Source organism: Channa argus, chromosome 1 (genome assembly GCF_033026475.1).
Source record: "Channa argus isolate prfri chromosome 1, Channa argus male v1.0, whole genome shotgun sequence".
Lineage (NCBI taxonomy): Eukaryota > Metazoa > Chordata > Actinopteri > Anabantiformes > Channidae > Channa > Channa argus.
This window is the reverse complement of record NC_090197.1, coordinates 27,585,374-27,601,744: the sequence shown is the minus strand read 5'-3', so window position 1 is coordinate 27,601,744 and position 16,371 is coordinate 27,585,374. Positions and strand designations below refer to the sequence as shown.

The 16,371-nt window shown below is 41.5% G+C and overlaps 2 protein-coding genes across 2 annotated transcripts; one reads left to right on the top strand and one right to left on the bottom strand.

Annotated features, from left to right (window-relative positions):
- The first annotated feature begins 893 nt into the window (after positions 1 to 893).
- On the top strand, positions 894 to 12,839 carry LOC137130591 (synapse differentiation-inducing gene protein 1). The gene is made up of 4 exons (XM_067510955.1): positions 894 to 1,211; positions 2,485 to 3,135; positions 5,631 to 5,768; positions 9,850 to 12,839. The coding sequence occupies exons 2-4, from the start codon at positions 2,575 to 2,577 to the stop codon at positions 10,006 to 10,008; spliced, it is 858 nt and encodes a 285-aa protein (XP_067367056.1). The 5' UTR covers positions 894 to 1,211; positions 2,485 to 2,574; the 3' UTR covers positions 10,009 to 12,839.
- Positions 12,840 to 13,371: 532 nt separating this feature from the next.
- Positions 13,372 to 15,955, bottom strand: LOC137130598 (GTPase IMAP family member 4-like). The gene is made up of 3 exons (XM_067510967.1): positions 15,774 to 15,955; positions 15,294 to 15,353; positions 13,372 to 14,459 (listed from the first exon to the last, which is right to left on the bottom strand). Exons 2-3 carry the CDS (start codon positions 15,316 to 15,318, stop codon positions 13,639 to 13,641), a joined length of 846 nt encoding a protein of 281 aa, XP_067367068.1. The 5' UTR covers positions 15,319 to 15,353; positions 15,774 to 15,955; the 3' UTR covers positions 13,372 to 13,638.
- Positions 15,956 to 16,371: the final 416 nt, after the last annotated feature.

Here is a 16,371-nt window from a genome sequence, read left to right as displayed (position 1 = left end):
ATCATGATAAACAATTTATGTTTATGGAGCTAGTTTATCTCAGAACCACAATCAGATAAATATGTTATGTGGCGTTTCTCTTTAGTCCGGATGGACTAAATGTGTGTGTGTGTTTACATACATTAGAAATATAAGTTAGAGTGCAATTGTAAACAAAAGCTGTAAATATAAGGAAAGCTGTGTACTGTATTTGTATGTAAGTAAAAAATTAAATTGATGGTAACTCAAATGGTTTTCCTACCTGTCACTTAATATTTGTTATTGGTTGGAGTACTTGCACTTACAACTTGAACGAGTAGGCCTACTTAAAGTACACTTCAAGAGCATACACTTAGTATTTAGAGGCTGAAGTATAGCGAAACATTTCTAAACAAAAAGAAAGAAGTCCAGTTGAGACTTAGTATTGCAATTTACTACAGTATGTTGTATATATGTGCAGACATTACAAAAAGATTGAGATGGCCAGGATAAATCTAGATGATTATTTCACTGCAGTACAAATGTGCTGAATGTTTTGGTGAGCAGCAGAGCTTCACCACTGCAGCTCCAACTGAGCTTTATGAAAAGAACTGCTGCCAAACCTGAATTAAGTGATGTTTGACTGGTCCACGATGATGTCAGCCTCTGTAAAGGAACCAGCGGATCTCATGGAAATCTGGAGACTGCTCAGCACATGCACACATTTTCACACATGTGTGTGACATGGTTTGACAGGAAACCTGACGGCTTCAGGATTTACCTGAGAGCCTTTAGGACCACGGGGACAACAATTCTGCAGCTATTCACTGTGCACACACGCACATGCACACACCTCCTCTGTATTCAGCGCACATGCCTCCTCCTCCTCGTCCGTCCACTCTCAGTGGACTTATACCAGCTGATGAGCTCTCTCTCTCTCTCTCTCTCTCTCTCTCTCTCTCTCTCTCTCTCTCTCTTTCTCTCTCTCGCTCCCTCCCTCCTCCTCCTCTTCCTCTCCTTCTCGGTCTCTTCTCTGCAGAAGAACCATCCTCCGACCAGACGGACACCTGCCAGCCCGCCTGCCTCTTCCCCTTCTCGTCTGTTGTTGTTTAGCTCCGGAACCTTCACACCGGGACCCTCTCGGATCTTTGAGCCGCTCGGGGCGCTCTGAGACCGGCTGAAGGACAGAGGAGGGGTCGGTGTGAAGCCTGGATGGATGGACGGACGCAGGCTTTCATGTCTCACCTTGGGAGGTGAGTATAAGTGCGCGCGCTTGCGTGTGTTTATGTTTGTCTCTCGTAATCACACGACAGGTCCAACATCACGGGGATGACGTCAGAGCCAATGACACTGTCGGTATTCAGGCAGAGGAGATTTTACCACTTATGTGTGTATGGATGGGATGGAAATGTGTGCGCGCGCGTGTTTGTGTTTGGGGGGCGGAGGTGGGGGATTTCCGGGCGGCTTTGAAGCTCAGCTTTATTATTAATGTAGCAGGATTATTTTATGTGCTGCTGATTTAAGTCCCGAACAGGAAGTTACATATCAATTAAACATCCAAAAGATGGATGAGAGCCTCAAACAGATGTTAAGATCACAACATATAGAATTATTACTGTTGTATTTACTCCATGGACTGTAGCTGAGTACATTTACTCAAATATTTGATGTACATGGATGTTTATTAACAGAAAATTTGAGGAATCAAATAATTAAAAAGTATCTTTTTATCTTAAAATATTTTATGATTTTAGCTGCTATCTTTTATTCATTTATCATTGATCTTGGTCACTATTTTTCTGACATTTTAGAAACCATGCTAACAATTAATGGAGAAAATAGACAGCAGAAAACTGTGAATGAAAATATTCATCATTATTAATTTAGTGTAATGCTTCTAGTGCATCCCTTGTCATCATTATTGGGATCAAACATGGATTTCAAATAGGATTTGAAATTAGGATTTCAAACAGTTCATAGGCATTTTCTTGATTATACTGGTGGTGGTGTGATCAAGGACCATCTGACATCTAAGATTTATAAATCAGTTGCTTAATACATCATAAAATAGAAGAAATGCAGGGGCTGAGATGGGGTTCAGGGCTGATCGTTTGCTTATGTTTGAATTAGCTGCCCCCCATGCAGAATTTGCTTTATCACAGTTGAGGCGATGACCCTGTGAAAAGAGAAATTCAGTTTTTCTGCTTCCTTATCACACTTGTAAACCATCATTCTGTGGCGTGATGCGAAGGAAACCATGGACAACCCACATGCTCCGGTCTAATCTGGTTTGATGAACCTGTTTATTTCTTTGCACCAAAACTCCAAAAACAAGCTGATAATCTTGTGCAGATATGTGTGTTCATCCTTCCATCCATGGTGCTGAGGATCAGGATCAAAGTTGCAGAAAACACAGAAAACACAATCAGGGATGTCGAACTCTGCATTAACAATCACATAAATCTGCGAACATTAGATGTTGTGTAGCAGATGACAGAAAAAGTTTTCACTTTTTCTGTGTTCCAGGAGATCTCAGCCTGCGATGACCTCTGACCCTTAACTCCTCTGACAGACCCCTCTGAGCAGGAGGAGCCACCAGTCGAGCTCTGAGGAGGAATGGAAGGAGGAGGAGAGGAGGAGAGCCGAGGAGAGGAGGCTAAAACCCATTTCAAACTGGGGAGAGCCTCGCCAAGAGGAGCGGGTGCAGGTGGTGGAGAGCGCTGTAGACAGAATGGCCTTATCAACACCCACCGTCTAGGTGTGGAACCTCAGGAGCCGCTGCTGTCGGTGTACTCGTCTCCTCAGTACCAGGTGGTGGTAAACGCCCCCCCTCAGCAGGAGCACATCAGGGGTCCTCCCCAGCTCCTGAACCCCAGTGCTCTCCTCCCACACCAGGCGGTATCTGACCCCCGTCTCAGGGCAGCCCCCGGCCTCCTCCTGTACCCAGAGAGCTTACTGCGGGCGTGGGGGGAGGCTGGGGGAGGCGACTGCTGTGAGACCACCTTTATAGAGGGGCTGGGTCCTGATGCCACCTCCTCCTCCTCTTCAACTGCTGCCACCACGAAGGAGGTGCTGCTTTTCGCTGATGGGAAGTTTTTAGACTTTTCTGGAGAGGATGCAAAGATTCACACACTGTCTTACGATATTGATGATGACGACGAGTTTCAGGAGCTGGAGGTAAGGAGTTTTATCTCTTCTTCATCTGTTTGTATTTGATGTGTGACGCAGTGCCTCCTGCTGTTGGACAGAAAAGACAGGAGCAACCACAGTTCCTCTAGCGTCCAGCAGGCGATGTTGTGATCAGATTCAGATAGAAGCTCAGGTCATCCAAAACCTCACTCTCATCCAGTCTCCACCTACCTTCCTCCTCCTCTGCCACCGTCTGAGTGATTTGTGTTCAGTCTCCAGCAGCAGAACAAGTCAGCTCTTTAATTCTGTTGTGGACTCATCAAAGAGATCAGGAGCTGCAGAGCCAAGGGAGAGGAGGATGAGGAAAGAGAGGAAGGGGAGAGAGGGAGAGGAGAGGGAGAGGAGGAGGAGAGAGGAGGAGAAAAGGACAGGAGGAGAGAGGTGGATGTTTAGAATATGTGAGAACGGGGTTTAGATTAGGAGGGTCAAACTGATAGGAGACAACAGATAGATGACTCATTTATTAACTAATTAATAGATTAAAAAAGAGGTTATAAACATCAGATGGTAAAAAAAACAAAAAAATAATCAGAACAGAACTTGAAGAAAACCTGCTTCTAGTTTGAGAATGAATCAGTCATTATATGAAAGAATCACTGTGGGAGATGAGGGAACTAGTGGGCCACTTAGTTACTGATCTGACCCCAAGGCACAATTAAAATACATATTCATGAAAACAAGACAAGCAGGCAAGCAGCTCATGATGAATGAAAAAATATCTGCACATGTGCTGATCAGGAGTCTCACAGGAGTTCTGCACAGAACTATGAGCATCTAAGAAATACTGCTATTTACATTTTATGACCTTGTAAAGTTCATTTGATGAAACTAATTTTTGTGCCTTTTAAAATGAAGATCTGTAAATGTCATGCAGAAACATGTAAATCACAAATAATGTCTCCAAGTCAGCGCTCAGACCTGTGTGATACATAAATACAGTTATGTTAAAGTAAGTGGTTTGTATTTCACTTACAGGTGCACAAGTAGCTTGTGTCTCTGTTTGGTGACGTTATGTGTGGGGCTCCTCAGGTGTCTATACCTGGTTCACACAAGCTGCCCTTTGGCCACATAATGTGTAACCACAAGCTGTGGTTACACATTATGCTGATGACACACTGTTGTTCCTGTCTGCCATTTACAATACAGTACATTTACAGAACTATCTGCATCCAAGAGTTCAAGTCGTTGATTTGTGTTCCAACATTAGCAGCGTCAGCTTCTGTGTGTTTTTTTAATTTGAAGTACACTGTGTACTTACTTAGGTTTCCTAAACCAAACACTGTGTTTACGAGCACTACAGTTAATAAATGTATGAATGACAAATCATATACAGCTCTTATGGATGAAGTATACACAGTATAAAACAGCATTTCACTGGGAATGTGAAAAAATGAAATAGAAAGAAAGCATCAGTTTTATCTTAGTGATGTGTCACAGATAGTTCAGGACTTGAAAAAAGATAAACTCCATATGTCAGTTGGTGCAGATGGTATATTTTTTTACATAAATTAATGTGTGTGAGGAGCCTTTTTACAGAGGAAGTTTATTTAATAATGTGTCTAATTGAGTGCCCTGACATCCCTCCATCTCTTTCCATCTGTCCGGTTGTGAGTCACCGAGCTTCCAGCTGAATGAGATTAGAGAGCTGCAGCTCTCTCAGAGACACATTTGGCCGTCTAACAGCCAATCGCCTCAGAGACGATTAGCTGGAAATGCTGTGATTTTGTCTAAAGTCTGGTTTAATCTACTCTGTTAAAGCCAGAGAGAGGGAGGCAGGGATTAGTGAAGAGAGAAAGTGATTCACCCAGCAGTGGGAGAATTTCGTCACAGCTCAGGTAAAAGGTACATTAAGAAGTTTTGTGCTGCAGCCCTTATTCTCTAACTCTAACTCTGTGAAAGAGATAAAGCGCTTTAGACTAATTTTTGATAGAAACTAACTATCTTGAACACACAACAAGCTGCAGAGCTCAGAGCATTACTCTAAAATGAAACCACAGTGCACAGTTGAAAATGGGAAGACACGTGGACATCTAGAGATGTGCCAAGTCTTTGTTACTGTGTTATTGTTTCGTTGCACTTATTTTGAGTTGTTTGTCTCACTGAGCTCTTGTAGTCACTATTTATTTGTGATTTTTAAGACTATTCACTTGAGAATTCTCAAACTCTCGCCCACAGGCCTGAGCATCTGACCCCTTTAATTATAACCCACTCATGAGTACAGCCAGCTTTAAAAGTACTTCAAGCTCAACTACACACGTTAACTATCTTTGACTGGTCTTTGAATAGACCAGGTAGAAGTAGTAGTAGTAATAGATCATTTGTAGTTCTGGTAGGTGGTGGAAGATAACTGAGGCTAAATCACCTGCAGATGGTCTTGTGTCTTTCATTCACCCAATTCTGACCCTGTGTTTTGACTTACAGGTGACAAAGTATAAGAAAGTGTCAGTGGGCTCACCTGTTACCTGTCATCTGTGTGTTGTCAGAGCGACTACTCCAGTGAATCAGAGAGTGAGGATGCCTTCCTGCTTATGCCTCCCAGAGATCACCTGGGCCTCAGTGTCTTCTCCATGCTCTGCTGCTTCTGGCCGCTCGGCATTGCCGCATTCTACCTGTCACACGAGGTGAGGACACACCCACACACACCTGAGTTGGGCTGATATCAGTACTAGTAGTAGTTCTAGCAGCAATACTAAAAGTACTTGTCGGAGTAAGATACTATTACCAGTAGTAATACATACACTGAAGGAAAACATGACTTGTTGTAATATAACTACCAGAATAATAGCAGCAGTAACAGGAGCAGTAGTACTACAAGTAGCAGTAAGAGAAGTAAAGGGGATTTGAGTAGATTACCAGCACTGGCAAAAATACCAAAAGCAATAGCATTACAATCAGCAGTAGTATTAGTAGCAATAGCACTGCTACTGCAAGTAGTTTAAGTTTATTATTAGTGTGAGGGTTTTTGTGTATGGACCCAAGTGAGGAGACAGCGAGACGAGGTATGATGGCAACAGGGATAGTACAGAAACAACAGAATGTCACTCCTAAAACGGAGGACAGACAGAGCCCAATACATAAAAGCAACAGATTACACAAAAACAATTATTAAGGAAATAAGTTCTAAAAAACAGATATAAGGGGTTGGGAAACCTAGAGAATGCTAAATGCAGGAGTGAGGGGAGCAAGAAAAACTAAAACACGAGGAAGAAACTAAGGAGGATACGTGAATAAGAATAACTGATTACAATAGCACTGAGAAAACAGCGGAACAGAATACAAACATACCAGCGGAGAGACCAGGGGAAACATACAGGAAACTGCCAGGCAAATATTAACAAAACCAAAGAGTGTGGGCAAAACCACCCATCTTGACCAGTAATAAACCAAACAAGTAATAATAAACCAAAAGGCACATACAAGAACTACCAGGGTCAGATTACAACAATAGAATAACGGTTGCACGCATACAAGGGCCAAATCAGAAATGACAACAAACAGTAAATCAAAAATGTCCAAGAGTAGAGACGGATCCGAAGTGGGTATAGCAAAAAACCAAATGGTGTGAACAAACAGACGCTAGTAGGTAGGAAATATATATAACATATACAGATATATAAAGGTAATATAAACAGGGGTAAACACATAACCAAAACTAACATAAAAAAGGGGTTGAAAGATAAAAGTGAACAGATAACGAAACCTTGAATAACCAAATAACCCAATACTTTACATAGACCAACAGATGGAGATAAACAAAGACAAAACTAATTTTAACAGCAGTACCATTAGTAGCATAAGTAGCATGAGTAATACCTGCAGTAGTGGTAACTCTAACAACAGTAAATGGTAAATGGCAGTTCTACCTATTGCACTCAAAGCGCATTATGCTGCTTCTCATTCACCCATTCACACTCACAATTACACACACACTCACAAATAGATGGGGGAGCTGCTATGCAGCTGGCCAACACTCACTCGGAGCAACTAACTTGGGGTACAGTGTCTTGCTCAAGGACACTTTGACATGTGACTGGAGGAGCTTGGGATCGAAGCAACAACTGTGGGATTGATGGACAAACGCTCTACCTCTTGCACCACAGTCCCCTGACTGTAGTCATTTGGAGACTCGTACCAGCAGTAAAAAGAGTAATATCAGAAATACTAGTCATAGCAGTTTTAAATTCAGTAGTAGCTGTTGACGCACTGCAATCTACCCTGAAGTAAACACCTTCAGAACCAGTACTATCTATACTATACAATATTAATAACACTAGCTGTAGTATTTGTAGATTAGTAGTAGTGGGTAATTGAGATAATGGTATTTGAGCAGGTTACTAGTAGTAGTAGAGGTAATAGTACATGACGACAATCAACAGTAGTATTTGCAGCAGTATCTATAACAGGCACAGTGATATGAAGTCATTATGAGTACTATATGTACCATAATTACTATATGAGTACATAATGTACTGCTAATTGTACAGTACTTTGTGTAGTTTTGTGTATCAGTAGTGATGTGCAGCTGTAGGACAACATCTCAGCAGCTTTATCAAAAAATCCTTTTTCATTTTCCAAACATACAATTCAAGCAAACAGTTCAGAGACAGAGACAGAAACTTCCCCAATCATTCAGGTCTTTTTCAGAACAGACATCCTCACAAACATTTGACAAGCATAACTTTCAGAAATGGATGGGCCAGGAGGGCCAGGAGATCAGTAGCTCAGTGCTACAAGACACAAAAGTACCAAAAGGAGCAAAACAACACAGAGGAGACATTTAGAAAAACATTGAGTTCATCACCCATTAATTGTATTAATGTCAGAGCCGTGGTGTTCTCAGGCTTTTTATAACTCCAAGTAAAGAGCAGACAGGTAATCTGAGGGACAGATTGGGGGGTGACCTGTCCCAAAGGTAGCAGTGCGCTGCATTGAGTCTAAAATGTCGACACTTCTAATGGAGTTCTGCACTGTGTGGCCATACTCGAAGAGCAGTAAATCAGGCTGAAAGGTTTTTAGTGGACTTGTTGTGGTGTGGTGGTAGCTGTGTGTGTTGGTGATGCAGTTTCCATGACAACCGCACTCCTACAGCTCCAACAATAGCGGCGCTCGTTGCCACTGGCAACGCTTCCCACACAGAAATCGATCAGTGAACAACAGAAAGGGGGAGGAGGAGGAGGGGGAGTTTACTGAGGCCAGAGAGGATGTGAGTCACGTAAAGGACGAAATCAGTCCATCTGTAGCAGATCTCAGTAGAACTCCACACAATTTAATGATCTCACAGACGATGACATTCAGCTCAGTTCAGTGAGCAGCACACATCAGGATTCACTACTTAAACTGATACATTAACCCATATGCTGACTGTGGCGCGGTTGTCCACCAATCTCACAGTTGTTGGTTTGATCCCCGGCTCCTCTGGTAACATTTCAAAGTCTTCTTGAGCAAGGCACTGAACTCCAACTTAGTTGCTCCCAGTGAGTGTTGGCCAGCTGCATAGCAGCTCCCCAATCAGGTGAGTTTGCGTGAGTGTGAATGGGTGAATAAGAAGCAGTGTAAAGTGCTTTGAGTGCCAATAGGTAGAAAGGCGCTATATTCGTGCAGATCATTTACCAGCTGAACAGGAACCAGTCACTCAGAGCACAGAGGAGGAGGACTAGAAACAATGAGCACTTTGTTACTATGAAGTCCAACTTTCCTTCGACTGGTCCAAGGACTGCAAATGAGTTTGTCTTTAAGCTTGCTATTTTGAGGAGTCCTTTCCAGGATGAGCCTCAGTGTTCCACATGTGAAACATCTCAAACTGGACTTCTTTTATTTGGTCCAAACCTTCACGACAGTTATTGAGACTATTGATGGTGGAAGGGGGTTAAGACCACCAGGGGGAGCTGCAGAACCCATAAGCCCCCAGAGGTAATGTGTCTTGACAGTAAAGTGTCTCGGCAGTGGACTGAAACAATCTGTTTTTGTTAAGCTGCTGAGGATAATCTGATTGGTGCTTTTAGAGAACAGCCCCCCCACCACACACACACACACACACACACACACAGTCGCTGAGCTGGTTATGTAAACCTCTGGCTTGGACATTCAGACCTTCAGGGACATTTTTCTTCACTTTGGCAGCAGCTCATTATCCTTGTCTGGACCAATCACATGAGGACCCCTGTCCCCCACTGGCTGTGATTGGCTGACATCAGAGCTGTGACATCTGATTGATCAGACATTGTAGTTAAATTGCAGAGGAAGTGAAGCTCTGATTAGAGATAAGTAAGATCAAACTGTATTGATCCCACTGCGTGAAAATTCACTTGTTAAACAGCTCACAGGGACAGTGTACAGTGCAAAAAGCAGTTTTTCAAGTATTTACAAAAATTGAAAAGTGGAATATTCAATGTGTTTGCAAAAGAATTTATAACTAAAACAAAAACCAAAAAGAGAATTTGCAGTAATCATGGATGATCAGAGATATTCTGCCAAACTGTTGAGTTGTACAGTCCTTCTCCGGAAGTCTATCACCATCTCCTAAGTGAAACAAATCTGCTCCATCACAGCAGGACACTAATGACTAATACTCCAGTGTAGAAATAATCCAAGTAAAACTCTCCGTGGAACTACTGGTCTCTGTTGAAACCATACGTGCATACGTGCACCCATATGTTTTCTATTGCTAACATTCTCCCTTGCCCCCCCCCCCCCCCCCCACAGACCAACAAGGCGGTGTCTAAAGGAGACTTTCACCTGGCCAGCTCCAGTTCAAGGCGGGCTCTCTTCCTGGCCGTGCTGTCCATCACCATCGGGACAGGTATTTATGTGGGCGTGGCTGTGGCACTCATTGCCTACCTGTCCAAGAACCACCACTGGTAGCCCTGTTGGGGTGGGGTTTGCTCATCTGTACCTGGAGCCTCTGTTCTGGGAGCGTGGTCCACGGCGATGAAATGCAGGAGCAGAGGTTTATGTATTTACTTGGAGCTTCATTGGTCAGGACCAAGTGTTCAACAGGTGAAGCTGAAACCTCTAAAACAGTCAGATCCCAGGATCTTAGAGGAAGTTGAGCTCCAGAAGTTTGTTCTTCTGTATCTGTTACTGTTAAATAAAATGTCCAGGCTTCTATTAGACAAAGTCCAATGAGAAAGAGTTAAACCTGCTGCTCGCTGGTAGTGCTTCATGCATCAGAATGGCTAGTTTTTAGAGGATGGGGCAGCAGCACCAACTTCTCCACAGAATCTACATCTTCAGGACTGAGGAGCTGGTTGTCGTCATGCAGCCCTCTGAGTGCAGCAGGTTTGGGCTCTAAAAAAAGTAATCTGCAACTATTTTAATTTTTCAGTTCTAAAAAACATGAGGATGGATTCACTGATTTTATTTGTTCAACTTCAGCTTTTCTGTTTCTGACTTCTGCTGACTGCAGGAACAACCTCAATTAGTTACTGAACCACAGTAGATACAACAGAGCCAGAAAGAAGAATCACTACTACTGGATTTTCATGTCTGACCAGTCTTTAATAGTGGATCACTGATGGTGGAGCTCTGATCCTGGTCCTGTGCTGAAGACTCACTAATACTAGTTGGGTCATACTGGGACTCAGCAGTGGACCAGTGTATCAGGACACAAAGTCTGGATTGAGCTTTTCATGAACCCTTGAGACGTTTCTGCCTCATATGATATAAAAAGAGAAACAGTTGAACTGCATTTTTGTTTCTTCTGCTTCAGTTTTTGTTCCTGTGCAGGTTTTTAGACAGTGAAACTTTCAGCTGATCAAAGGATCTGCATCAGACTCAGATTGGACTCAGAAAACACCTGAAAGTCACTCATCCTCTTGGTTTTAGGAAGAATATTTGCAGGTGTTACTGAAAGCTGGCGATCACAATCATCACCATCAGACCTGGACTCACATCCTCATGTGATAGGTCCCTACCCCACCTGCCCAGAACTACGGGGCAATGGAAACGAACAGCTGATGTTTAAACCAGGTCTTAGGCTTAATGTTTACAGGGTTAAACAGTTTCCCACATTTAGTTCCATGCTAAGCTAATTTTTGCTCTGCTGTCAATAGGAATCCTCCAGATCAACCAATCAGCATCTCTCTGCCTTCAGACTTACCAACAGAAGATCAAATAAACAATTTAAAAGTATTTTCCCAATTTTTAATAACGTATGAAGTTCTAAGACTCTTACTTTAAGTACTAATACAAACTAAAGTCAGAAAAGGTTTTGAGTACTATCATCTAACTGGTCCCTAATAAACAATGAAGGTACGGAAGAGTTGGTGGTTCTGGTTTGATACAGTAAAGTTATTAGAAGGCATCATTAACCCTGTGCAATGAATGGTGTGGATGTAAGCTGCAGACTGGACCCAGGATTTGATTGGAGGATCTGGAGACTCAGACTCTGGACCTTGATGTTTGAAGATAATAAAGTTTTTCTGAGGTTTGTGTGAGAAACAACAGCTTGATCTTCCTTTTATTCCTGACAGCTCAGCATAAAACCACAGGGCTAAAGGGCTGCAGCCATCACACCTGTCAGACACACCTGTACTCCTGTGCATCTATACACCTGAATGGCTTCACTTTGTTTTCTGGTTCATTAATTTGTGGTTTGGTCCAGAAAATGAGACAAAAAAAGTTCCACCTTCTTCCTTTGTTTCCTCTAACACAAATATTCACAGTCACATAAAATCTGATGCAGTGGAGGCTGAGAAACAAAAAAGAAAAAATGCACCAGGTAATTAGTAGCCATTTCAGCTCTGGTGTTAACACCTGTACCAAGGGAAGCATTTCTGTTAAATCATTATTTGCTGCTGACCAAACCAGTTTCAGTTTTAACCGGTTTAGCTTAGCACAAAAACTGGAAGCAGAGGGAAACTGTACACCTGTTAGCTTATTTGAGCTCCCTCCAGAGGTAAAATATACAACACACACTTACTTTGTGCCCAGCTGCAAAACATACAGAGCTGCTCTGTGATTTGTTTTTAACCTCTGGACTAAAGTTCATCAAATTAAATGTTGTATTTCCACTCAAAGGTTTGTGTTTGTGTCCTTTTTATTCAACCTTCAAACTGCAAACTAAGTAAACTGCTAAAACAAAGATTTTTTCTTAGGCTCCGTACTTAACAGTCTTTATTTGCAAGAGCTACGTTTGTCATTTTTAATCAAGTTTTAACTGTGATGATGATCGCACAGATCAGTTAAACACCGGCTCACTATTAGTGCTACATTTTTCAGTTAATTCAGGAAAATGTCTTAAGGAATCAGCACCATTACCAATTTACAGATCTGTAAAATAATGTTTTTCAGATTTTAATTAGTAAACTAATTACAATTAAGTAATTATTAAAACATTATTAATTAAGTACATTAGATTTACACATTTATCAGTACTCATATTAGAAATGTTCTGTTTGAGACTGGATCATGTTTTTGGCTTGTTCACAGTATCTCAGAAAAACCATGAGGAAGCTTCTTCCATGAACTGATTAGAATATGTGTGGACTGCGTGTCCACACATATTCATGTTCTGATATGAACACGCAGACATGACACACAGATCTTTACATTAATTGTGATTTATACAGAAATTCTCCCAAAGCTTAGTTATGAAGTTCCACAAGGTTCTGCTCTGGGACCAATGCTTTTCATTTTAAACATGTCTCCTTTAAGCAGCACTTGGAGGTTTCATGCATTTTGCATCTGATTCAGTCAAGTAAAAATGTAATTGTTTTGAACGTGTTATAGTAATTTCACATAAGATGTTGGGGGCCTGATACTGCAATACTACAGATAATGAAGGAAAATACAAACAAATCAACTTTAGTGGTTTTTCCTTTCAGCAGTGATCTGTGTTCTTCTCAGTATTTGTTGTGATGAACATGTAACACTTAAAAACAGTATGTGAGTGCAGGGACATGATGTTAAAAAATGAGAAACTTGAAACTGATTTTAAAGTTCCACCGGCAGCAGTTGAAGGGTGTGTTCATTTCCTGTTTAACCTTGTTTCTTTTTCGGTGGTGGCCAACTGCTGAGATAAACTTCCTCCACATTAGGTGAGAGCTAATCTCCTGAGACCTGACAGTTCTTTCAATCATTCTGTAAACATTGTTTCCTCTCAAAACAGAATACTGGGTATTTACAGATCAACACGGGAGTTTCTGAAGTGAGGATGGCCTGAAAAGTTATTTTTGAAAAGGAAGTGAAAACTGAGGGCATGAACCTGAACCACACACCACATCCTGATGAAGGAACAAATCAACTTTTATTTCTGAAATTGCTGTTAATGGTGTGACAGTGAAGGTGTTTGTGGAAATCCCCCCTCACAGTTACTGATCTAATGTGAATAACAATGTCTGATGTCCATCATGAATCCATGTCCAAAGAACCTCCCTGAGAATCTTCATCTTCTCTTCAGCTATTAATGAAAACAGTTTGATCAAACGTGAACTAATACAGAAAAACAGGGATTTATACACCTCACCCTCAACTTACTGTTTCCATAACCTCTCAGCTAATAACACATCCTATATGATAGTGATGATGTACTTCGTTTTTTTTCTCAGCCAGAGCTCTGGCTACAGCCTCGTGTTGCTGTTTCAGCATCTCTTCTTTTAGCTTCAACATTTCCCCACTGTAGTGGGCCTTGAGCTCCTGCAGCTCCTTTTCCCTCTGAGCCTCTGACTCCTTCAGCAGTCGTTGTTTCTCCTTCTCTATGGCTTCTTCAGCTGTCCTGAACATTTCTGTGGTGTAGTGCGAGCCACCGTTCTCCCTGATCATCAGCTCGATTTTATCAAGCAGCTGACCGGTTTGGGTCAGACTGTTTGCGTTGTTGTTGAATACGTGATATCGACCGTAACAATTCTGAATGATGGCTTGCAGGTCTTCGCTCTTTGAAATGAACTCTTCAATGGATTTATTCTTCAGCTTGTCTCCATGAGTGAACAACACCAACGTGTATTTTGATGCATCTTCACCAAAATGTTGCTGAATCATTTTCACTGTTTCCTTCTCCTCCTTTGTGAACCTGCCCAGCTGAATAATCACTAAGAAAGCATGAGGACCAGGAGAACACATGCCAATGCAAACTTTGATCCTCTTCATCACTTCTTCATTGTTTAACTCAGTGTCAAACAGCCCTGGAGTGTCAACGACAGCAAGCTTTTGCCCTCCGACCTCCCCCCTTTCTTTCTTACATTCAGACGTCAGAGAAGTTGGAGAAAGGTCAGATTCAAAAGCTTCTCGACCCAGGATGGTGTTTCCTGCTGAACTCTTCCCTGCCCCGGTCTTCCCAATCAGAACAAGCCTCTTTTCACTGACTCTCCCGGACCCTGTGAGACACAAGCACACATTTTTAAGCCTGCTTTGTGGATGGTGTCCTGGGAATCCTTTCTGGTTGGCATTAGGTTAAGCGTCTGATGCCTGCAACACACTCAAAAAAAACAAACAATCTTTGAGACAGACATATTAGTACTAAACATTCCTAAAGTGTTCAAGTGACATGGTTCTATATGATCTGGGAAAGGGGCAGATTAAATTAGTGAGCTAAGGGTTTCTAAGGTTCAGTCTCTGCAAACAAACTGTCAAACTTTGTGAGACAATTTTCCATGAGTTAATGAAAATTTCTTAACACAAGACTGCAAATAATTTGTTTTTGTTTTTTTTTACCACCTACAGTCTATTGTCTAAATATTTGAGGGAAATCTTAGTGCATCAGGGCTGAAGTTAAAAACCATTGTTGAATGCATACAATTTTCTCTTGAAAAGCCTCACAAGGGCTCAAACAACTTTCAGGATGAGTGTAGCCGTTTATTAGCTCAGGAGAACTTTGGAAAACCATCATTACTTAACACAGACTACTGCCACATCTAGAAATGCAACCTGAAACTCTCCATCAGGAGGAGGAACCGACACATTCATGACTTCTGTGCAGAAACTCCACCAAGCTTTTCATTGCATTTTAGGATAAAACCTAGACATTCTAGAAATGAGGTTTGTATTTCAGCACTAATTTTTTATTTATTTTATTTTTTTTACGATAAAAAACAAAATCAAAGAAAAAGAAAAAATAACATAAATTATAGTGTATATTGCAGCTAAAGAACAGGAAACGAAGTCTCTGCAAATGATACAGGATGAAAATGAGTGTGAAAAGTGTGTCCTACCTTCTGAGACTGGAGTAGACATCATGAAACGCTGTGATGAACAACAGATCCTCCCTGACACTGTAATAAGATCAGAGCTCTTATGATCACATGATCAATGTTTCTGAATACAGGAATTACCTTACCCCAGCAGGATGTTCAGTATAACATCAAGTATAAATTCACCAGAATAAACACAAATTCCTTTTAATGGCATTTTGTTTATGATGACCACCTGTGCAGAGCTGCACAGCAGAGCAGTTTAGCTTAAAGCTTTGGTTTTACATGATACACAAGTACAAGCTGAAGTGTTTATCACAAGAAATGGAAAAATGCAACTGTGTTAGCACAGTGCTGCATTCAAATGTCAACTCAGCTTCCTCAGGAAATTATGATTAATGGAGACACAAAAACCCTATTAATAAAAACAATATTCAACAAGCATAAAACAGAGACAGGATTAATAAAAACTGTAGAGCAAATTAAATAAAAAGGACTTACAAAGCTGTGGATCCTTCTGCACTCAGCCTGAGCCCCCAACACCAGTGTTTAAATACAATACATTTTACACAGGATGTTACAAACCGCCTTCCATCTGGGGATCACGTAGGCTGCGACTTTGACAGAATTTATCTGTTTGCAGTGTGTGTGTGTGTGTGTGTGTGTCCGCGGGGAATTTCCTGTGCAGAGAACTGTTAGAGGGTGGGGGTAGCAGCCGTTAAGACTTTCTGTATGCACAGGTGCTCACATCTATTTCCGGTAGAAAGGATCACAGGACCTTAACTATCTAATGATTTGAACTCACTTCAACATTTTTACCACATGAATGGCCAGTAAATAATTAAATCATCATTAACCATGTCTCGAATGTTCAGACAATGTTAAACCTTTGATTTAACTGTTTCATCCTTAAGATTCATACAGTACATTTCCATGTACTGGGGTTGTTCGCGGTTCTTGTCGGTTTGATGATGATCGAAATCTTCTGACTTTGTTCCACAAGTTTCCATAGTGTCTCCTGCATCAGATCAGACACAGATTACATGAGACTGTCAAATGGAAATAGGCCCTGATGTCATGTAAAGTGCTAAAATTAGGG